Here is a 24349-nt window from a genome sequence, read left to right as displayed (position 1 = left end):
GACATCACTCTCTGTGTTTACACGAATGCCTCAACAAGATGGGCATTTTGGCATAATTTTTTTAATGTATTTGACTGTTCAGGTGCACATTAGCATGAGCATTTTCGGAGCACATGCACATGTTCAGCACACAAACATATGCCGCCTGTCAATCAAACAGGGCGCAGCTGTTTCTAGTTCACTAGCGAATTCTAAAATGACGTGCTCTTGATTACTTTCAACAGCAGAATAAGAATATAAACTTTCTAATAAGTGACATAGACCTAGACTATCACAAATATAGCTGGTTATTTTGTTATTGATGTTTTAATCAGTCTTCTTGTCCGGTCGGGCATTAAAATTCTTCACTTGCCCCTTCAAAAATCTACTTGTCCGGACAAGCGTGGCAGGCCATTACAGTCTAGGTAATTAATGGAAAACACTGGTGTAGGTGAAGTAAATCTGGAGCGCTTTATATAAAACGCTGTCAGCGCATGTTGGCGACGTGCACAAACCGAACTCAGAGAACAGCTGTTCTGTATTTCATACATTATCAAAGCATGAGATGGAATTAATTTCATGTGCATCGAGCACAAATCCGCTTTGAGAATGCTATAATACCGTACCCTCGAGTGTTCCGATTATGTGCAATATTACAGTTCAGTGCGGCGGACACACGATACTTGTAAACAAACATCTGCAGTTCTGTAATTCAATACATACTTGAAAGTGAAACAGTGATTGGTCAGTAGCGAACTTCTGAAGAGAGCGTGATTGGTCAGATGAGGTGAAAACAGACTACGAAAGAGCTTGTGATTTAGTCTATCATCCGTAGAGACAGCCTATAATAAAAATGAACAACAATTTGCAACTTTACCTGGCTGATAATTTCTGTTTGCTAGCTCATTAATAATCGCAGATGGTTATGCTTAAATAATTGTGAGAATTAAAAATCTTGATCGTGATTAAATTATGATTAATTGCACAGCACTAGTATCATCACAACACTCCTGAACACTCTTTAAAATAAAGACAGTGTTTATTTACGCTGTATTTTTGATTTAGACAAAAATAAAAAACAATTGCTTCGTCTTTACCATATTTAAGGAATTTAAAAGAAATCCACAAATTAAAGTAGAATGCAGTGTGTGACAGAGCCTCTTGAAATCATTGACGTTGAGGCAGAGACCAATTTGAATTAATGCAGGAAAAAAACTGATTATAGTATGACATATGTAAGCATCAAATGCCCAATTACAGATAGGAACTCGTTGTGAATGTTTTGAAATAGGGATTTTCTGCACGGCAACACAGACACAACACAACTGGAAAACGTCAGCAGTATTTCTCTTTTCAAATACTGAAAATTGCTTATATTGTTACAAAACATTGTATTGTTTCAAACTGTACAAAAGCTGTTTGATGAACCATTATTTCCTGTCAAAAATCTAATCAGTTTTTGAGGTCAGCTCCCACCTCCAGACACAAGCTAAGGCAGGAGGTCTATCTTTTTCTTATGCTGAAAGCAGGTGCAAGGAAAATGTACATCATCCAAGACATCAGTAAGCTGGAAAGAGGGAAATTTGCTCTCCAAGCCAGGGGCTCAGTGCAGTGCTAATCTCACTCTACAGACAAGGCAATAAGGTACAGCCAGAAGCCATCATTACTCTCGTGTTGTGCTTTGCCATGGTCACAATGTTCTCACAGAACAGGAAGCCATTTTAGATGGTACAAAATTCAATAAGGAAGGTTGTGTGTTTCTATTAGTGGTCGACCGATATGAGTTTTTTAATGGCCGATGCCGATATCCAGAGAGCAGGGTGGCCGATAGGCCGAAACAATGCCGATATATCACACAATTTAATATAGTAAATAACAAACATAAAATTAATACATTCTTATTTAGCATTATATTTACTCAATTTCACACAAAACTTTAACTTTGTAAAAAATAATCTAAAAAAAAATATTTTGTATTTTAAATGGTAGATAGCAGTTTCTTCTGATTTCTGTTTAGTCATCAATTTAGCAAATTATTTGCACATAAAGAAATTGTGAATATATTAGGAAGAAGGAAATAACAGTACACACAGTAGCCCAGCAACCATGGATGACATGTCCACATTAGCAATCGCATTTTCTCAATACAGAATCAAACCAACTGTACATACAGTGCATAGTGAATAATACATTTACTTATAGCACACATTAAGCGCATTTACTTTGAAGTTGCATTCAAGTGCAGATCCAGTGAGAGTAGCAATCTCCTGACAGTTTAAATGGTCTGGATCGCCTGCTTGGATTGTCACGGATTGATCATAATGATCTGTGAATCAGAGGAACTTTTGATCATGAAGTTTTGATTCTGGCTGATGGAATACGCGCTTCAGAGGAAGATATTAAATGAGAGCTCGACAGGAAGAAAACGTTGGATTTTCGTGAGGTTTGTGAATTACATCGGTTTAAACGAGATATCTGCATATTTGCAAACTGTATGTGTTATTAGTTTTATTGATATTTGCCTTTTATCATTAGAAAAGAAAGTTTAAAGTGACAGGGAACTGTTGAGGAGAGGCTGATAGAATTCGTAGAGGTTAATAAATGATGGATGCTGGATCTGCTCAAGTTTTGTGAGTTTTTTTTTTTTACATGTATTTAAATGAGATATGCAGATATTTGCAGACAATATATGATATTAGTTTTATTGATATTTGCCATTTTACCATTAGACAAGACAGTTAAAAGTTACAAGGAACTGTTAAGGAGAGAGAGGGAGAATGAAACACGTGAGCAAATAAACATTGAGCTCAAACGCGTCTGCTGCGGTTCTGATATGCGGACTGTTTAAATGAGTCTGTTGCACACCGATGTTTTATTGTAGTAACATGATGGCACATAACAACAAAATGAACTGTGACTGGTCCTTTACATGTCTCAGTCACATCACATGCAAGCAGGTGATTTTCGGCACCCTCAAGAAATAAATCGGCCAAACGGAAAAATGTTGGGAAGATAAAAGGTGCAAGCATATAGAAACTAGTGGTTGACCAATATGTTGCCAAGGCCGATAAATCGGCCGATATTCTGACTTTAATTATCGGCACTGACATATCGGTCAATCACTAGTTTCTATATGCAGATGCTGACACAGCTGCGATAGCCTTCTTGGAGTGTGACGGACTGACGTGCACAACACTGGTGAGCCAGAGGGATACAGTTTTGATCCCGGTTGATATAATAGATGCTTAACGGAAGAAATAAGAGCGCTCCACAGGAATATGTGCTTCATAGAAAGAAATTGCTGGATTAGCACGTTTTGTGAGTTTAGTGAATTAAATCTTTGAAAGAAATCATTTTCTTTAAACAAAATATCCATAAATTTGCATATAATTAATTTATATAGTTAACATAGTTAAAAGATGGGCGCTGTGGATACGTGTGGTGTTGGATGAAAGACGACGACGTGTAATGGCATCTGTGCAGAGCCCTTCTGGTCAGTGCTCCTAAAGCAGTCAAGTTATATTACAAAGCAATACTTGTAATATTTTGATTTGTAATGAATTCTACTCTATTTCTATTAGCTTCTTGTTGGAGACATGCAAACCAACAGACAAGGATCTGCTTTTATTGGTGGAAAGAAAATGCGGCGCGATCTCGGAAGCTGATCAGACCAGTGTGCGTGTTTGAATGTTAAATATCTGAACACCGGCAGAGCGCATTTTATGACAAGCCAACTTTCACCACTTGTTTTTCTGAATAACATGTGAAATGATAAAAATGTGATAGTCTTTATGTAGACTTGAGGTAATGAATTTATATATGTGCATTACCTCATGCCATCAGTATTGGTTTCCATGTAAGATTTGCTCTCACCCGGATATTTTTTTTATTTTTAATATACAGTATATTTTAAGTTACAACTATTCTGGTACTCGGTTTTTTGTGGGTTAGCGTACTCGACTATAAAATTACACAAAAATGGCTATTTTTACCCACCCCTATTATCAGTGTTGGTCTAACAAAAACAATAACTGTCTAGTACAAAACTTAAAAAAATTCCCTGCACAAACCACCATATCTGCATTGAAGCAGCAATAATGAAGACAAGAAGTAGCTCAGTGGAAACTCTGCTAAGAGGGAGGAGACTCTTGTAAATGCTGCCACAATCTTGCCCACTTCCTGTGTTGAAGTTGAAGCTTACACTACCATGACTGTAAACCTTATTATGTGACTCAAACAAGGAAGACACACAGTTAATGTCATTTAACACAGACATCTTCAAGATTGCCACATCATGCAGCTTGTATCAAAGCCATGCAGAGGGAGCAGATGTCTGTCAGGTCAGGATGAGACTGTGATGAGCACCATGCTTATTGTCATCAGGGGATAGCCACACTCCTGCTGGGCTTTTTAAAAACAGCCCCTTCAATATTTCATCACACAAGCTGCAATGACAGTGGGAGGACTGGGAGTCATGCTGTTGCCAGTTGTGTAGATGTTTTTAGAGAGCCTGCTGTGAGGCACAGCTCAGTCCATGTTTGTTAAGCTGTTAACCACTGCTACCAGAGACATTTAACAAGTTAACAGTCAGAGTGGCTACTGAAAACCCTGCTCATCCAAAATGCCAGTGTGGCTAAAAATGCAATTTTTGTACATCAGTTTTATTTGTAACTAGTGTTGTCACGGTACAAAATTTCATTAGTCGGTACCGATACCAGTGAAATTTCAAGGTTTCGATACCAATTTCGATACCACAGCAAAAATATGCTAATATTATAATGTGCTATTGAATGCACGAGTTTAGTTATTTTAAAAATTATTGAATAATTATTTTAATAATTATTATTTTCCAGAACATTTTTTAAAGTTTAATTCCAAAATCAAAATGGTTCTTAACTTTTAACAAGTGAAAATGGAACTTTAACACGTCATCTCTGCAATTTTTTCCCAAACTTTTATTTAACAGCTGTCTTGCTTGTGATATTTTGATGAATTATTATTATTATTATTATTATTATTACTACTATTACAGTGAATATTACATTTTATTATACAGTTGTAATATATTTGTATTCAATTTCAGGTATCTAGATCATATTTTGAATCGTGCTTTTATTATGATGTGTATTTTTGCATGAATCTTCACTTTCCGGATAAACAGTTTGTGACACTTTTAAATCATGTCTGAAATCTCATCTCTTTACACTGGCCTTTGAGTCTGACTAATGAAATGTAGGACACAGTTTTGGAGTGTTTGCATTTTAGATTACTGGTGTTTTTGTATGTGGTCATTTTGAAATGTAATGTTTCACATTTTATTACTGTGAAGCACTTTGGTCAACTCTTTTGTTTTAAATGCGATATAAATAAAGCTGAGATTAAAGCACAAATGCTGTGATTTTAATTATATAAATATAATAGTCACATGGATTAGTCATCTGATACAATGTGAATGATTCTCAATGTCTGAGGAGTTTCTAGTGGATGGGCGGTCGGATTTATTTAAAGTACGCAGCTCTTCCACAGTAAGACTGCAGCATTTAGTGGTTTAATAAATCATACTAGGACATTTTAATTTGATTAACTGTCCATTTCAGTGTAAAAGGAGTAGCAGAGTATGTGTTCAAAATAAGTCTGTTAGCATTTTAAAGCAGTCGTGTGTCAGTCATATCGCGCACTGGTACCGGATAGAGTCGGTGCTCAGTACTACCGGTATTGCAGAAACACAGGTATCGTTACATCTTTTTTTAGTATCGACTTGGTACCGAAGTACCAGTACCTTTGACAACACTATTTGGAAGGTTGCATAACTTCATTATTAATTGGAGTTTTGAAAGGTTTTTCAGCCTTTCATATAGGGTGAAATGGTGAAAATGATAATCACGATTATTTTGCTCAATTTTAATCACAATTATTAATCACGATTATTCTGTTATTTGAAAACTTTTTTTTTTAATTAGAGGGCAGCACAATTTGAACAAAAAAAATTATTAATACTGTTGCCACTGCTTCGATCTTGCTTCTAAAAAAAATAAAAAAATAAAAATAACATGAAACAGCAGCTCTCACATTAAACAAGTTGTTAGAACAGCAAATTAGTAAATGATTCCTTCTGACCAACATTAAGGCATGTTTTGCCCATTCTTTACTGCTAATAGAAACAGATGCTCTGTAGGGTGTTTACACTTGCATCCTCTTTTAAGATCCATTCTTTAAATTATTATTAATTGTTATTATTAACATTATTATTATATCCCCATACCCTACATTACTATATAGGCAAATAGTAATATATTTCTGTAAAAATTGAGCATGCAGAATTGCTATACAGTCTCAAGCATCTATTTTGAAGGAAGCCTAATTATTTTATCAAGCTTTTTATTTTGAATGAAGACAGCGTTGTTTCTGTGCGTTACCAGCACAGGTGACAGTGTGGCGTTTTGTGCTCCTTCCATACATGGAGAAATGCTCTAGTCTCCTCCTCGCTCCAAACAACCCCGGTGCCATGGGGTTACTTTAGATTTGTTTACACACTTGTTATGGCCAAACATATTTGGAATTAGGCAAATATGCAACTGAAGTAAATGCTTAGCGCTTTAAAATAACCCAGTCAGCGCACGTTAGCAACGCACACAAACCAAACTCAGAGCACAGCTGTTCTGTATAAAACATGCATTATCAAAGCACGAGATAGAATCAATTTAACGTGCATAAAGCACAGAACGCCGTATCATTATCCTCGTGCGCCATATGAGACTAGTAAATGTCTGCGGTGCGGTTTTGTATTTCAGCACGTGCTCAAAAGTGAAACAGTGATTGGTCAGAGGCGAACTTCTGAAGTTCGGTTCGACTCTGCTTACTATAGTTTTCTGAGCTTGCTTTTCCACTGCAGTTTAGTGCCGCCTCAACGTGGGTGGGATTATATGCTGATCGTCACAGTTGCGCCGCCTCTACTGCCGTGACATCATCTTAAACGCAACACAAACATTACTGACCATAAGCAATAACACGACCGCTAGCTGTTAGCTACTAGCTCATTGTGCTGCATAAAGCAGTTGTTGCATGGTGATATTACACAAGTGTAACAGTTAAATTGGCCTGGTTGTTTTAGAAGCAAGCTTTCCAGTAGCTGGTCAACTAAATAAAGTGAAGCTTTCAAGCAGAATATAGAGTTAATGTAACAAAACGTACCATTCTCCATCGTGGATTCCAACAACGGCGAGTCCAGGGCACTCTCCCTCCCATTGCTCGCCGGTCTATTGCCATAGATAGCATCCATTTGTTTGAACCACTTCAACTTTCTTCTGTTTGAACCACTCCAGCTGTTGTGGTCCTTGATGGTTCTGTAGTCACTTTTAACTTTTTTTAAAACTTTTTCCTACACTTCCTGAAAGACTTTTTCGTTTCGCCTTGTTTTGTTCGTCGCTAACGAGAGGAACGTCTGCACCTCGTCTATTGACCACGGCGTGGTTTTGCGTACAGCCATTTCTTTTTACAATTCGAAAGTCACGTGAACAAATGATATTGCTGTCGCTGTTGCTAACTTTAAAACTAGTGGGTTAATGTCCTGTGTCACAAATCCAGTGACACTGGCAGTGACATTTCTCTCTGACCAATCAGTGATCTGCAGGGTTTTGACGTCACATTTAGTATCGGCTCGGCTCGATTGGAACCTCGACCGAGGTGGTACTAATAAAAGTATCAGGTACTATCCACAGTGGAAAACCCCCAAAAAGCGAGCAGAGTCGGTACCGTACAGTGGAAAAGTCCCATTACAATGAATGTGAATGGGACCAAACCATAAACGTTAAAATACTAATTTTTAAAAGTATAACCACAAAACGTAAACAATGTGTGTTAACATGAGTTTACTGTGATAAAATCACTTACTAACCTTGTCTGTGTAAAGTTATATCCAATTTTACATATTACATACATAACACCGTAAACCTTAAAATAACCGTAAAAACTGCAACAAACAACTTTACTGCTCAATTAATACACGAGTTTCAACAGAGGAATAAAAGTGAGTTTATAAAATTACAAGCTTCACATTTCTCACTTTAAACACTCCAAAATTGGCCACATTCACTTCCATTGTAAGTGCTTCACTTTAACCTTGATTTTTGCCAATTATTTTTTGTGGTAATCAACATTATGCCACAAATGCTCTCAATTGAGCTCACCTTGTATTGAACCTGGAAAACTCTTTAAGGACACTTTATGATCAGAAATGGGCACAGGGAGGATAATTCACCTGACTGCAGAGGTACAAAAAAGTTCATGCAAGACCAGAAGTTGAAAAAGGAACAAAGCTTGAATTGATACAACATCCGAAATTATCTTCTTAGATAGAATAGCACACTTCAATTTCAGTGAGGGAACAAAAATTTTTAAAAAATAAAGGTAATTGGATATGTCTGCTTATGTGGATTTCAAGCACGGTCTTGCGTTGAGCCCTGGTAGGTAATGCATCAAAGATTTTGACATTGTATAAACATTTTGAATAACTATTTTCATGAAATGGAATTACATCATGTGTCAACTAGCTTTGATTTATGAAAAAAACAAAAAAAAAACAAAATCAGGTCACTTAGGGCTGCATGATTATGACAAAAATCATAATTGTCGATTATTTCCTTTGATACTGTAATCACAATTATTACTTTGATTTATCGAAATTCCAATATATTACTTATTATGTGTGGAGCAAATGCAAACTATATTCTTAGGCTACACTTCCAAAAACAATCGGAGAACTGTTTTCCTTAATTACTACATTGCTATTATATAGTTATATTACAATGGGAGTGTTCTAGTTGTCACGCCATTTCTGATAGGCTTATGTACTGAATGGTCATCATGTCTGTTATTGGTTACAATGCTCAAACATTGTGAAGAGAAAAATGTAATGCAACAGCAGTAGATCTAAATAGAATGATGTAATTGACACTTTTCATGAATAGTTAATTGCAGTAGCCATAATTGTAATCACAATTATTTTTCAATTTTTCTATTAATTGTGCAGACCTAAGGTCACTTCAGAATAACTTTGCTGGCCCCATAGAAATGAAAATGCACAGAAAGAATCTAAAGGCAACAGTTCACTGCCATGTGAAATCTATCATATGCAGTATGTTTGTTCAGTATGTTTACTAAAGTTGCTTTAAAATTGTCCTAATGAAGCTAAGGGCAACACACATTCTCACTCACACAATTCAGGGTCTCAAATTAACTAAACCCAACTTAATCTTTTGGACTATGGGGGAAACCAGAGCACCCACAGGGAGAACATGTAAACTCCACACAGAAAGGCCTCGAACCTGGGACCTTATTGCTGTGAAGCAACAGCGCTACCCATTGAGCCACTGTGTCACCTCATGTTAGCCACATGACATTGTGAAAGAAATGTGTCACAGTGTTTTCATCTTCAAAGGCCTGTAAATGAACTCACCAATAAATATGCCCACACAAAGTGCTTCATTCAATAATTGTGTGTAGATAAGAGAAGGTCAATGCTTCAAAGCAATAAAAAGCAACCTTGTCAATGTCTTTCAGTACTCCAAACATCTAAGCTTCACCTTGCCACAAAACAAAACGTATATCTGCCATGTCATAAAAGATAATAAATGGACATATTCCAGAGACAAAATGCATTTCACATCCTTATAAGATCCAGATACATCAGCTCTGAAACATGTCCTGACATGCTCTCACCTGGCCATTTTACAACTAGCATCAGGTTTTGGCAGGGGTGCCAACATGTGCCCTCTCAAAGACAACTAGGTCACTGATCAATACCATTACATCAGTTTCCTTGTATTGATCACACAGTAGCAGGATGGGAATAGGTAGAGCGTGAAGCCAGGTGACTCATCAAATACTACACATGGCACATGTAATTAATGAACACATTTCCGTTAAATGCTACTTATTTTCATAACCGGTTTAATTCAGATTACCTCCTCCACCCCTCCCTTCAAGCAGTACATTTAAATACAATCTGCGTGCAACCTAGTTTACTACGCACTTCAAGGCTCATGCTGGGTTATCAGTTTACAGTTTAACCATGTGCTTGATGCGGGAAGTGATCAAAGACACAGGCCGAACATACTTCAAAAGGTTACCAAATGTCAGAGTCACAGTTAAAATAAAACAAATATTAATATTAAGAAATTCATTTCCGAACACGTGATTTGGCAAGCTTTTCAGTTCACGTCTGTCTGTCAGGGCTTGTGTGGCAAATGTGTGCTAGAAAGGAAATAAATAATACTGAAGCCTCTAACCATCGAGCCACTGAAATCAGGAACATTCTAGTGTGTGAAGATGAAGAGGTATCTATCAGACTGAATTCCGTTGATAACGTTAGCTCGATGGCTAACAATTCAATCTCACCCTCTCTGACCTGACACCCGGCCGAACGCAGCGAACGGTGGAAAAAATATCAAATGACCACTATGTCTAATAAACTAAATCTAATAAGATAACTGAATCAGTAAAATTAAGACGGCATATAAACTGTCCGAGTAACTTCTTAACAGTCTCTGGCAGGTGGCGAGACTGCTAGCGAACTGCTAGCCAGGGCTGTCCTGGACATTTAAACAGCCTGCGGAGAACTCTAGACCCTTCGATTGTCGAAGACACATGTACGCCACGGGTCACGAATGAGAATTAACATTCCCTGAGCCCGTTCCGAATACCGTCAAGCCATTCAAACGGGTATAAATGGGGTGTGAGGGATTTCCGTTTAAACGAACGCGGGCAAATGGCTGCCACCCTCGCGAGCTTCTTCACCGGCTGAAGCGCGAGCTCTCACAGCTACACAAGAAATGGTCAAACAAACGTCTCATGTCATCGTCTTTTTTTGTTGTAACAGACTCCGAAGGCGCGAGGAAGTGCGCTATACTTACAAAGAACGGGCCAAACATTGAAATCCCTTGGCAATCCCCGGAGAAAGTGGACGTAGACAGCCGTCACCGCTTTGAGGGTGAAGTCGTTTATTTCGACCTCACATTGAAAACTGAATTGAGATTAACTGGAGGGGGAGGAGTCAGTCAACGTCTGCGTCACCTTTGCGCAGAACCAGTTGACGTTTTACGAGGGCTTTATTCTATATATATATATATATATATATATATATATATATATATATATATATATATATATATATATATATATATATTTTTTTTTTCTGTAAAAATAAAAATAATAATTATATATATATATATATATAATTATTATTTTTATTTTTACAGAAAATAGTATTTAGCAATAATGAGCAAATCATTTATATCATAATAAAAAATAAGAACAAATATAAATCCATTTAGCAAATAATAACAGATACATTTTGTTCAGTGTTTTTTATATTTACAATTTAAAATGCCTAAAATCTCTATATAAACATGCAACTTTGCAAATCGTGATCCTGACAGCTTGCCAGATTAAGGTGGATACACACTCCCCCTAGTGTTCGAAAGAAACACACCTCTTTGTATGAGAAACAAAATGGTTTGCTGATCCTTTTGAATCCACTGAATATGCTGAAAATCTTGTGATATTGCTCTGTTCATACATGCTTCACATAAAAAAATAAAATAAAATCAGCTTTTTAAATATGTGGTCTCATGTATCGATTTCAAATAGTCTGCAACATGATTTTGAGACGAGATTGATGAGAGTCAGGGCTGTTTTCAGGACCAGGGGTCACCAGGAATGTTGTCACGGGCCTTGGGATGAGGGGAGCCCGGTAAAGGACCTACTCTTTGGGCTGGTGGGAGAGGGGCGCGGCCCACCCATGAAAATGTTCTCCCCTGTCCTGTGAATTTTAGTGATTGGGCCCTGCCTCAAGTACATGAACTAAATGTAACAGATCAAATGAGATGATAATCTGACCCGTCTACATCATATCTATAATTAACAGCTCCCTTGTTCTTTTTAGTTAGGGAGAACAACAAAAAAGACATCCTTGATCAAGAAAGTTTTTATTGATGTTGCATCAGTACTGTCAATTACTTGCAGATTTAGTTTCAGTTGACAAAAATGTTCAATTAAAAGAGTGCATTCAGTACCCAAAATGGATTGCATAAAGTGAATGCAATAGCCATGTACAAGACAAAAATCCTATAGACTGATACATACATTATAAAAAAAGAAAAGAAAAAGAAAAAACAATGGTAGTGTGTTGACAACAATGCTCCTAACTCCCCAATGTTATTAAATATAAGGTTATTTGTGTTCATAATTTTGATGGCTGGACATTCTTATTGAATGATCACAAATGCATAAATATGCCTTCATTAAGTTCATGTGCAAATGGGATTGGTTGTTTCATTTAAATTTGATAGATCGTGAACAAATATCCCTTGGAACAGAATCAAGGCTTTCTTTCTAGTTTGTTTTGAGCAACAAATGGAAGCAACAATGTCAAAGCAGTTTTGAGATATTGCAGCACAATGAATTAAAATAATACTAAATCCATTGCACACAAACAGTATACACTTATCATAGAAAATGTTGGTCACAGTGTTAATATACAATAAGGAAGTCATCAGATACACCCCCACACCCCCATTAGTGAAAATTGAAATTAGAAAGAGCTAATTACAAAGCTGCATACAAAAGTGACTGCAAACAACATTTTGTCATTTAAATGTTGCAAGCTCAGTCAGTGAGTGCAGGTAAGTGCATTTAAATAGTGACACTTTCAGTCTGATTCAGATTTTATAATCCCACATTTTGGCCTCAATAAAAAAATGAAAGTAAAAATAATTATTTTTCTTTCTTTCTTTCTTTCTTTCTTTCTATAAATCCAGGTAATATAAGATGACAGGCGATTTAAGTTGATGTTATACTCAGTATTTAGAACAGTGACAACCTTTTTTGTAAAATTAATTCCTTTACTTTGACAACCACTATGTTACTGTGACACTCAAAGGCAACATTCAACCGGTGTGATAAATATGATAAATAAGGACTTCAAGTGTCATTTGTCATTTTCCACATCAGTAAATGTGTGGAATAATTTCTTTGAGTATGTTTACATTCTAACCTTTCATAAAAGCCATCGGAGGGGTGCTATCACAGCATGATGTATCCAAATTTCATAGCCTCATAAATGTATTATATTTTGTCACTTTTAGAGATTAGGCGGTGACATTGACTCATGCTGGTGTCAGTCATATCGGTGACAATCCAGACAGTGTAAGTCTATTCTCAGATGCATGAAAAAGAAAATCAGTTAAATGTAAAGAAGAAGTCAATCTATGCAGGAAAAAATAGTTTCTAAATGCAACAGAGCTGAGACTCCAGCAAATAGTATAAAATGTCTCTTAGTTTAAAACCAAATTTTGCTTGTTAGTAAGGCGCAGAACATTTTACTTCACTCAAGAAAAAGTCAAGATCATATTTTATATGAGTGCCATTGTGAAAGCAGCAATGAGAGGAAAATATGATGAGAGAATGTAAAACGTTTTGAGTACACAATGCAGTAGTTTGCATTTTATGGTGGAGATTTGATTTGTTGCAAGAAATCAGATGCTGTCTTCCTACTCTCAACCCATTAGTAGTCCCTTACTCACCATGTACTGTAGGGTATCCTAGGATTTTGATGAAAAGCTAACTAATGTGCATTAGCTTTGACACGTTTTGATTTTAAGAGCATGGAATTAGAGTCACATAAATTGCATGTTTGTTTTGTTAATACAGGCACTGTTGTACAGCAGTCCTCTTGAGGCCTTCAGTATCACTATGGATTTAAACCTGGCACAAATTAACTTATTAAATCATCAAGTAATTTTCTCTTTAAAGACTCTCAGACACAATGCTCTCCACGTAGTTGTCGCAGAAACAGACAGATTAGTACACAAGTGTAAAAAATAAAATAAAATATTTCCCTAATGACTAAGCAGATTCACCTATCTGGCAATAATAGGAAAAACTAAATGGAACTGAGGATTATTCTTTAAATTACATACAGTACTGTGCAAAAGTCTTAGGCACATAAGATGTTTCACAAAAGCATTTGTCTTAAGATGGTTATTTATATCTTCAGCTTTAGTGTGTCAACAGGAAATATAAATGTTAGACTCCCAAACATTACTTTTGCAAATAGAAAAGATTAGAATAGAAGAACAGGGTGCCCTGCAACAGATGTCATGGCCCCCACAAAGCCCCCCACTGAACATCGAGTCAGTCTGGGATTACATGAAGAGACAGAAGCAATTGAGACAGCCTAAATAGATAAAAGAACTGTGGTGAATTCTCCAAGAAGCTTGGAACATCCTATCTGCCAACAACCAAGAAAAACTGTGTCCAAGTGTACCTAGGAGAATTGGTGCTGTTTTAAAGGCAAAGGTGGTCACACCGAATATTGATTTCACTTTTTTATGTTTACTGGACTTTGTATGACGTTAACTGATAAATGAAAACTATTTATGGCATTATTTTTGAAGACATCTTCACTATACAACATTTTTCACAAGTGCCTAAAACTTTTGCACAGCACTATATGTATTTACTGAATACAAATAATCTTTGTGTAAAATGTGTGCATTCAAAATTGTGAAATGTGGCACTGATAAAGTAGTCCAGCTGTGTTATATGAGGGACATAGAATGGTGTTTGAACCAAATTTGACTGCAGCCAGGGGAACACACCTCCCCAGAGTCAACACGATGAAGCTCAAAGGGAGTCAGAAAATTTGGCAAAGTGTGCAGTCGCATGGGAACGTCTTAAAATGGTTGCAAAGTACTTAATAGTCTGATTCCAATAAACAACTATAACTACAACAACATCAATAAAATAACACCATCATAACAACAACAAAAAATATAACAGTTATAATAAAATTATAATATAGGCAGAAAATAACAACACTTAAAAGTAAAACAATGATCAAATCAGACATTTGAAAGAGAGAGCATCAATTCTCCATCCTCTGCCTTGAACTTGGCCTCTCTGTTGTTCAGTAAGTCTTTCCTGTCATCTAGCTGCTGTTATTACATATGTTACTGCAGGGCACTTGAGCAAGGATCTTGCAGGTAAGATGGACCGTTATGTGGGGCACAGTAAGAACCCTGAGAAGGATGAATGGATGTACTCAGTGGAGTAGAGCCCATTTGCTTGGTCAGAGGGCATCTGCATCCAAACCTGGTCATTCTCCTTCAGCTCCAGTACTGCACTACCTGATGCCTGGTCCATATAGCCCTTTTTGTATTCATCATAGGTGTATGTGGCTGGCACATTGTTTTTATACAGTGCCACCCACAGGCTGGTTCCCTTTACATGTACATGATAAGCAAAATAGTAGACACCAGGCAGTGGGCTTGTGAAGATGCCAGTGGCAGGGTTGTAAGCATTTTGCCCATTGTACAGAGTCCTGTCGAATTTGATAGGCATTCCAGATGGTGGAAATGGCGTTGTCAAAATAGCAGTAAAAGCAGGGGCAACCGAGGCTGAGAGCTCAGCCTGACCAAATTGTGGTTTCTCACCATTTGGCTTCGGAATTGATTCTCCACCAATATTTGGCCCTTGAACTGCTAACTGCTTTATATCACCGTTAGATAGGCCAGGGGGCCCAGGAGGTCCAGGTGGACCTGGAGGGCCTTGCATACCACTAAGTCCAGGAGAGCCAGGTTTTCCTGGAGGTCCTTGTGGACCAGGCATCCCCTTGTCTCCAGGCTTTCCAATTCCTTGTGGCCCTGGTGGACCTTGTTCACCTTTCAACCCTGGCACACCCTGTGGTCCCATATGACCAGTGGGGCCTGGAAGTCCAGGAATTCCTGAAGTTCCCCGTGGCCCAGGGGGTCCTGTAATCCCATTCTCACCTTTTGGACCTGATGCTCCAATAAAACCAGGATTACCTGGCAAACCAATGTGACCTGCTTCACCTTTAGGCCCAGGTTTGCCTATAGGCCCATTAAGACCCGGAGGGCCCTTATCCCCTGGGAGGCCGGGTTTTCCTGCTAGCCCACTGGGACCCTGATCTCCTCTTAGTCCTGGCAAGCCTGGTGGCCCTTGTGGACCAACCTCTCCCTTCAAACCAGACATACCATGTTTCCCTGGAAGACCCATAGGACCTTGTGGACCTGGAAGCCCTGGCTGTCCAGTTGGCCCCATATCTCCTGGTATACCTTCCATCCCATGTTCTCCTTTGTTACCAGGGGCTCCTTGTAATCCAGCAGGACCTCTGTCTCCTTTCTGTCCTACAAGCCCTGGTTTACCATAACCTGGAGGTCCAGGAAAGCCAGGTGTTCCTCTGGGGCCAGCCTCACCCTTAGGGCCTATCAATCCTGGATTACCAGGAATACCATCAAGCCCATTCTTTCCCAACCCAGGTGGCCCTGGCTGTCCTTGTAGCCCAGGAGGTCCTGCTTCCCCTGGGACACCTTGTTCCCCTGGAGCTCCTTTATCTCCCTTTGGCCCTGTTGGCCCAGGTAGCCCATCAAGTCCTGGCTTACCCAACCCAGGGGCACCTGGAGCTCCCGGAGGTCCTTGAAGGCCATTTAGCCCCCTGGGGCCTGGTAGACCTGGCTTCCCATTGCCATTTTCCCCTTTGAGTCCCCGTTCTCCAGGAATGCCACGTCCCCCTTTTAGCCCTGGTTCACCTATTGACCCTGGAGGGCCTCTAATCCCAGGTAACCCTGGTTTACCATTCAATGAAAGACCTGCTGGCCCAGGCGGGCCTGGCTGACCTTGCAGTCCACGTGGACCTGGCTCTCCACGAGGTCCAACCTCGCCATTGAGTCCTGGAGGTCCTTTAGGCCCTATTTTTCCTGGTAAACCAGGTAGTCCTGGCTTTCCAATTCCAGGAAATCCTGCTGGCCCCTGAGGACCTGGTGGACCGTTGAGACCGGGCTTTCCTAACCCTGGTTTCCCTGGTAATCCAGGAGGCCCAGGAGGTCCACTTGGCCCTGGCTTCCCTTGAGGACCTGGCTCCCCTTTTACGTCCATCATTGGTGGAAACTCTGCGACAGAAAACATAAATTAGGGAACTTGTTTAATTATCTTCATAGCTAAAATCCAAATTCACCAGTTCAGACAGCAGCCTATTTTAAACAAAGCCCCCTGCTAACAGATATGTACAGGTTGCACATCATTAAAAACACTGATGACACTCATTATGTTTATTGTTAAGGAGAAAGTGGTTATTTTTTGTTTTATTGAGCCATCTTTCTTCTGGTTTAAAAACAAAAAGTTGAAACAATGTAAAAGAAAAGAAGAGGTATTTGAGTAAACTCTGAGTTATGATTGATAGGACAAAACTGACAGTAAGTTTTCATGACAATGGAGTTATATTATATCCAGTTAATACTGGATATCTTTACACAGATAAGGTTAGTAAGCAATACTATCACACTAGAGTCATGATAATGCACATTTTTCTTAAAGGGATAGTTCACTCAAAAATGAAAATTCTCTCATCATTTACTCACCCTCATGTCATCCCAGATGTGTATGATTTTCTTCTGCAGAACACAAATTATGATTTAAGAAGAATATTTCAGCTCTGTAGGTCCATACAATGCAAGTGAATGTGTGCCAAAATTTTGATTCTCCAAAAAGCACAAAAAGGCATCATAAAATCATATGACTCCAGTGTTTTAATCCATATCTTCAGAAGTGATATGATAGGTGTTGATGAGAAACAGATCAATATGTGTTCTTTTTTGCTAGAAATTCTTCTCCCTGCCCAGTAGGTGGTGATATGCATGAAGAATGTGAATCATCAAAAACACAAGAAGAATGTGAACATGAAAGTTCAAGTTGAGATTGAATGAGCAGGGAGAATTTATAATAAAAATGACTTAAATACTGATCTGTTTCTCACCCACACCTATCATATCACTTCTAAAGTAATTGATTTAACCACTGGAGTCTTATGGATTACTTTAATGCTGACTTCTGTGATTTTTGTAACTTTAAAAGTTTGGCACCCATTCACATGCATTGTATGGACCAAAAGAGCCGAGAAATTCTTCTAAAAATCTTAATTTGAGTTCAGCAGATGAAAGAAAGTCATACACATCTGGGATGGCATAAGGATGAGAAAATGATGAGGGAATGTTCATTTTTGCATGAACTATTCCTTTAAGTATTGTGTCTATACTTCTGAAAAACAGTATGTATTTAATGTTTTATATATTTAACCAGTTTACTTCATTGTATGTACCTCACTGCACATGATTTTTCTCTTTAGAAAAAGAGGGATGAGTCTAAATTATTTTCTGTGGTAAGCAACATTGTCACAAATGCTTCCAACAGAGTTTAACCTGTATTAAACCTGAAACACTTATAAGAATAAATAACCATGAATAAATGTAAAGTCTCAAAGCAGTGTTGGTTTTGATGGTAATGTCAGGTCTGAGTGCTGTGTTCACTTCATTCTCAAAAAGTTTGAACAAAAACTCCAAATCTTTTTGCAGATTTGCAAACTGTTCAATCATCCTCACTCTTCATATTTCTGTCCCATTATTGATATACAACAAAGTGAACCAAAACTCTTTTGTTTTCATCTCCACTCATAATGTGATGTTAAGCCATCTCTGTTGTGTTTCGGGAGTAGCTCTTCCAAATGCAGCTAACCTGTTAGGCAATGAAAGCCTGTTTTACAAAGTATTTTACAAAATGCGTTTATGACCAAACTTAAGCAAAGGACAAGGACAAAATTCTTAACTGCATTTGAAATCTGAGGAATTCTAGCAAGGAAACTGCAATAATGACATTTGATCATGTACCACCAAACCACTTGTCCACTTGAGGTCAACTTGGAGAAAGAGCATGCAGTCACATTCAAGAAATTTCAAATATAGGGTTATATGGTCTTTCAAGAAATCCTTACATAATCTTTACTTGGCAAACATCAATATGTCTTTTGACTAAAATAATAATAATAATAATAATATAAAAAAATAAAATCTGTAAGTAATTTGATTTATGTGAGGACTTTATTTAAAGCTTCACACATCATTTAACTTATTTAGTTGGATGATGCTCAAAAATTCTCATTTTATTTATTTTCAGAGTGGCACTGAGTCGTAAACTACAGAATTTCCTAAATAGAAACTTGATTGATCATTTGAAGACTGCGTTTATCATTCACTGGCCTTGTTTATCATTCACTGGCTTTGTTTAAACTTAAACACTGGAACATTTGGGAGCGCATAAGGGCACACATAGCTGTGAGAATGCAGGACCTTTTTTTTTTTTTTTTTTTTTTTAAACTTGACTTAGCATTAAGAGCTGCACTTAAACGTTCTCCTCACATGGTCACATGCATCCTATTCTCCAAATACTGTATATAGGTTTTGTATTTTTAATTGTATTGGTTCCTAAAATGTGATTTGTGAGTTTAACTTGCAGCCCTTAGTGCTATAACACGTTTTTCAATCTTGCTCTGTGACCGTGTAAGACATTGCTAAAAGCTATTTAAATGGAGAGGTTTGTTGATGGTCTTCTAATTCTTGGAAACACTAAAGTAGTCTAATTTTGCCATATAGGGGCTAGACTTTCAGTGAGATGAATATATTATATAGTAGACTCAAAAAGTATTAGGACACTTCAGCCAAAATGTATGAATCTATGTGAACTATATAATAAAATGTAAAACCAAATAGTAATTATTTTAAAGAAATATAGCATAAACACACTTTTCAAGCCAAATATTTCACAAAAAAAGTTTGTTAAGTTTCAAATTAGTTGTTCAAAAGGAAGGAAAAACTTTCTGGTTGCCTTATTGTGATGAACTATACCTGTGGTCGCTCTTCCATGGGATTAAATTTGTGCCAATTGTTTCGAACATAACTTTTCAAAAAACAAATAAAAATATAAAAGGAGATTGAATAAAAGCAAACTGAAACTGAAAAAAATTAATTCAAAGGCAAAATTTACACGTAGTCTTCAAATCAATTGCATATTTTGATAACGAAATTCTCTGTTTGTGTTCGCTGATCAGGACTTATGAATGTGCTTCTCCAGTTTTCAGTCACAATTCCAAAGTTTTCATTTATGCTCCCAGAGTTCCCTATCTGTCACTCACTCGACGTTGTGTTGATGTAGTGACACTAGGGGTTGCTCTTGGGAGCCCCAAACACCTCTTATCTTTGAGAAAAGTCCAATGGGAATTGGCGAGTGGAATCTGCATGCCACTCCCACGGACAAACGGGTATAAAAGGAGCTGGCTCGCAACCACTCATTCAGATTTTTCTTCGGAGCCGAGCGGTGTTGAATCAGTGAGTTCCACTGCCGTCCTGACCCGGGAGTGATGCAGGAGCTGCACTTGGTGACCGACCTCACCCTACAGGTGACAAAGGTCACGGCGCGGGCTCTCGGGCAGGCGATGTCCACCATGGTGGTCCAGGAGTGCCACCTATGGCTTAACCTGGTTGAGATAAAGGACGCCGATGAGGTCCGCTTTCTCGACGCCCTCATCTCCCAGTCTGGCCTGTTCGGCGACACCACCGAGGACTTTGCCCAGCAGTTCTCAGCGGTCAAGAAGCAGAGAGAGACCATTCAACATATCTTGCCTCGGCACAGTTTGAGGTCCCGCAGGGTGTCTCCCTGTGGCAGCAACTCGAGCCAACTCGAGCCAACCACTCAGCCCCCTTGTAGAGCCCCCCGCAGGATTGTGGATGCCATCGCTTTGGCATACCAGGCCCAGGGTGTGCCCTCCCCTTTGGGACTACGAGCACACTCCACTAGGAGTGTGGCATTCTCCTGGGCACTAGCCAACGGCACCTCTCTAGTAGACATCTGTAGAGCAGCGGTCTGGGCAACACCCAATACTTTTGCGAGGTTTTATAATCTCCAGGTTGAGCCGGTTTCGTCCTGTGTGTTGACATGTACGAACAGGAAAGTATGCAGGCAGCTGGGGGGGTTCACGTGACACCATGTGAGAGACAGACGTGTGAGTCACGAGCTCTGCGAACTTTGCTAGTTTTTTTATTATTTTCATGTTGTGATCCGGTGAGATTCGATACACCCAGTTACATACTTGGTCTTTGAGGTAAATATGGCAAAGAAGTCAAAATTCTCAGACTCTGGAGACATTAAAAGACACTTACGTGTTCAAGCTGAGGCCTCTGACGGGACTGCGAGCCGGGGACTCAATTTGGATGGCATGTCGGGAGAAGATATTCAGTGTCAGTTGTTCAACATGTCGGTGATGTTGACAAAGGTTCTTGTTGACTTAGGATCTCCAATATATATAGGAGTTGTTTACAAGAGTGACAGAAGTTGAAAAACTAATCGATTATCTTGAGTCATTGGAAAGGGAATTATCCGCTAATCCGCGTCCAAAACAGATTTGGAATTTCGGAAAAACTGGAATATTTCGAAAAATATGAGCTGAAGAAATAACATAGGAATTGTTGTAATTCCTGAGCATGAAGAGGGCAGGGATATGGTGAAATTCCTGGACGAGCTTTTCCCGAGTCTGCTTGAAATAACAGGCCACAAGCTGGAAATCGAGCGAGCTCACGGAGTCCCAGCTCACAGATCTAATGAGGGAGACAGGCCCGATCGATTCTGGCCAGATTTCTGAAATCATCCGATAAAGATCTCGTGTTACGCCAGGCGAGGAGTAAAGGGAAGCTTTCTTGGAAGAACCATAATATTTTCTTGTTCCCGGACTTTGCGAATTCCACAACAGAGTAATTCAAGGAATGTAAGAAACTCTTACACCAACAGAAGATCGCCTTTGCATTGATGTTTCCGGCCAAACTGAGAATAGAAACGAAGAATGGTCGCAAAGTATTTACTTGTCCAAAACAGGCACTCTCCTTTATAAATACATTGGAGTGAGTAAGCCATTTGATGTTTCTTATATTAGTGGACTGACTCACGGTTCATGTACTCTATTATCTGAGGAAGCTGGGTGCCATTTTTGTTTCTTTTTGCGTTGACTCAGCCTAGCGGCTGTAGTTTGTTTTATGGCATAACTCCAAGAAACTTTTGCACTGACTGAAGATTTTTTTTCCCGGCCAGATTGAGAATGGACGCTTTGGATGACCACAAAATATCTACATGCTCACATAAAGGACGTCTTTTATAAAGTTGACGGGCTGAGTAAGTTATGGTGTTTTTTTTTCTTTTTTTGCGCGGCCTCTGAGTTAGTTTGGCTCTTGATCATCCGGGATGCTGGTTTTGCCGGTTTTGTTTTTCGCGCTGGCTCTGCCTATCGGCTGGAGCTTGTTTTGTGGAATTACACAACTTCGGGACAGTTGTGGTTAAATATGTTTGTTCTTTGTGCTTATGCCTCCTAGTAGAATGATTACCTCATCTGCAGCACTCATAACAGCCGGCTCACTGATCATTTGTTTGTCTGTCCGAGGAAACTGAACGGCTTTATACCAGCTGGAGTTTATTTTGTGGAGGAACACACCTTCGAGAGTTTTTCTGTTATTCTGCCTGTTGGCTGGGGTCTGTTTTACAAAGTATTTTCTGTTATGTAATTGTGCCTCACAAAATTTGAGCAGAAACACCGGACTTGAATAATCCGATGGCAAAGTTGTCGTGGGGGTTCTCGCATGCGTACATGGACTCTTTGAGTTTAGAGGGATTGACGCCGGTTGGCGCTGTCGTGCGTGGGATTAATGCGCACGTTTTATTTTTTTCTGTTTGTTTTGTTCAAGGGGATGTTCGGGGTTTGATTGTTTCACTAATGGGGAATGTGGTCTGTGTAATCTTGTTTTTGACACACTCATTTTTTAATTTTTTATTATATCAATATGTCAAATGTTAATGTGAATGGGTTATCTCTCTCCACATGGAATGTGAATGGGTTGGAGCACCCCATAAAAAGAAGGAAGGTTATTTCTGTTCTTAAGCGCAAGAAATATGAAATAGTGTTTCTTCAAGAAACACATCTTTCCCCGCAGGAAGCTGAAAAATTTGGGAAGATATGGGGTGGACATGTTTTCTTTAGTGCTGGCTCAAGTAAGAGCAAGGGAGTTATTATATTGATTAATAAACATCTACAATTCAAATGTCTCAAACAGATTAAAGATAAATTAGGAAGAGTCGTTGTTTTAGGAGAAATTCAGGGGCAAAGGTTGATTTTGGCTAATATTTACGCACCTAACGTTGATGATCAGGGCTTTTTTATAGATCTTGAAGGGATGTTGCAAGCTGCTGGCACCCCTCATGATATAATATTGGGAGGAAACTTTAATCTTTTGATGGACTCAGTCCTTGATCATAGTGAAGCAAATGTGTGTAAACCCCCTAGAGCAACATTGACGCTTCACAAGATCTGTAAAAATCTTGGTCTTGTAGATATCTGGCGACTTTTGAACCCATCTGGTAGGGATTATAATTTTTTTTCATCAGTTCATAAGATTTACTCTAGAATAGTTATTTTTTTATATCTAAGTCCCTCATTTCATCTGTCGTTGATTGCTTAATTGGAAACATCTTAGTCTCAGATCATGCCCTGGTGAACTTAGAGATATTGCCACATACAGAGAAAAGGAAATCATATAGTTGGCGCTTTAATGTATCCCTTTTGCAAAATCCTGATATCCAACAAATGTTAAAGACTGAAATCAATGTTTATATGGAGACCAACTGGTCCTCAGTATCCTCTGTGGGCATGGCTTGGGAGGCACTTAAGGTGGTTCTTAGGGGTCGGATCATACAGTATGCCTCATTTATCAAAAAATCCAAAGCACGAGAACTTGTGGAGTTGGAAGGAAATATTAAAAGTGCCGAGGCAGAGCTGAAGCGCCGTATGTCATCTGATGGTCTCAGAGAATTGACTCGATTGAAATACAGGTATAATACTATTTTGTCGCAGAAAGTGGAGTTTTGGTTGTTCAGGGCAAGACAGTCATACTTTGAGTCAGGGGACAAAGCAGGGAAGCTTTTGGCTAGATATATAAAGCAGAGAGAGTCTTTTTCTACCATTCCCTCAGTGAAATCTGCTGGTGGTGAAATATTTACCACAGCCATTGATATTAATAATGCTTTTAAAGAGTTCTATCTTGATCTTTATAGTTCCACGTCTTCGTCTACTGATGAAGATATTAGAAACTTTGTGGAACCATTAGAACTCCCTAAACTGACAAATGAGCAAAATAACTCTCTTGATTCTGAGATAACCTTGGAGGAACTTGATGAGGAAATTAAGTCCTTACCTACAGGCAAGGCTCCAGGGCCAGATGGTATTGCCGCTGAATTTTTTAGATCTTATGCTACAGAACTGGCTCCACTTTTGTTAGAAGTTTATTTAGAATCATTAAAGAATGGAAAGCTTCCTCCAACCATGACACAAGCCCGGATCAGTCTGATTCTTAAAAAGGACAAAGATCCAAGCGAGTGTAAAGGTTACCGTCCAATCTCCCCGATCCAACTAGATGTTAAAATTCTGGCA

The 24349-nt window shown here is 38.7% G+C and overlaps 2 protein-coding genes across 4 annotated transcripts in view; both read right to left on the bottom strand.

Annotated features, from left to right (window-relative positions):
• LOC127420827 (protein tyrosine phosphatase type IVA 2) overlaps window positions 1-11020 on the bottom strand; it is a 34892-nt gene extending 23872 nt beyond the window's left edge. The window contains exons 1-2 of one of the 3 annotated variants that reach the window (XM_051663385.1): window positions 10890-10950; window positions 703-821 (exon numbers count right to left, since the gene is read on the bottom strand). The gene's annotated coding sequence lies outside the window, so the exon portion shown is untranslated. Of the gene's footprint in view, window positions 1-702; window positions 822-7170; window positions 7462-10889 lie in introns of those variants that run through there. The other 2 variants (XM_051663386.1, XM_051663387.1) reach the window with 2 other exon arrangements.
• A 934-nt stretch (window positions 11021-11954) lies between these two features.
• Window positions 11955-24349, bottom strand: part of LOC127420811 (collagen alpha-2(VIII) chain-like) — a 106464-nt gene continuing 94069 nt past the window's right edge. The window contains exon 3 of the mRNA XM_051663361.1: window positions 11955-16946. Coding sequence (XP_051519321.1) covers window positions 15034-16946 — 1913 coding nt within the window. The 3' untranslated portion in view covers window positions 11955-15033. The remainder of the gene's footprint in view (window positions 16947-24349) is intronic.

This window comes from Myxocyprinus asiaticus, chromosome 30 (assembly GCF_019703515.2).
Source record: "Myxocyprinus asiaticus isolate MX2 ecotype Aquarium Trade chromosome 30, UBuf_Myxa_2, whole genome shotgun sequence".
Classification (NCBI taxonomy): domain Eukaryota; kingdom Metazoa; phylum Chordata; class Actinopteri; order Cypriniformes; family Catostomidae; genus Myxocyprinus; species Myxocyprinus asiaticus.
The sequence above is the reverse complement of the archived record's forward strand: the minus strand, read 5'-3'. Positions and strand labels throughout refer to the sequence as shown.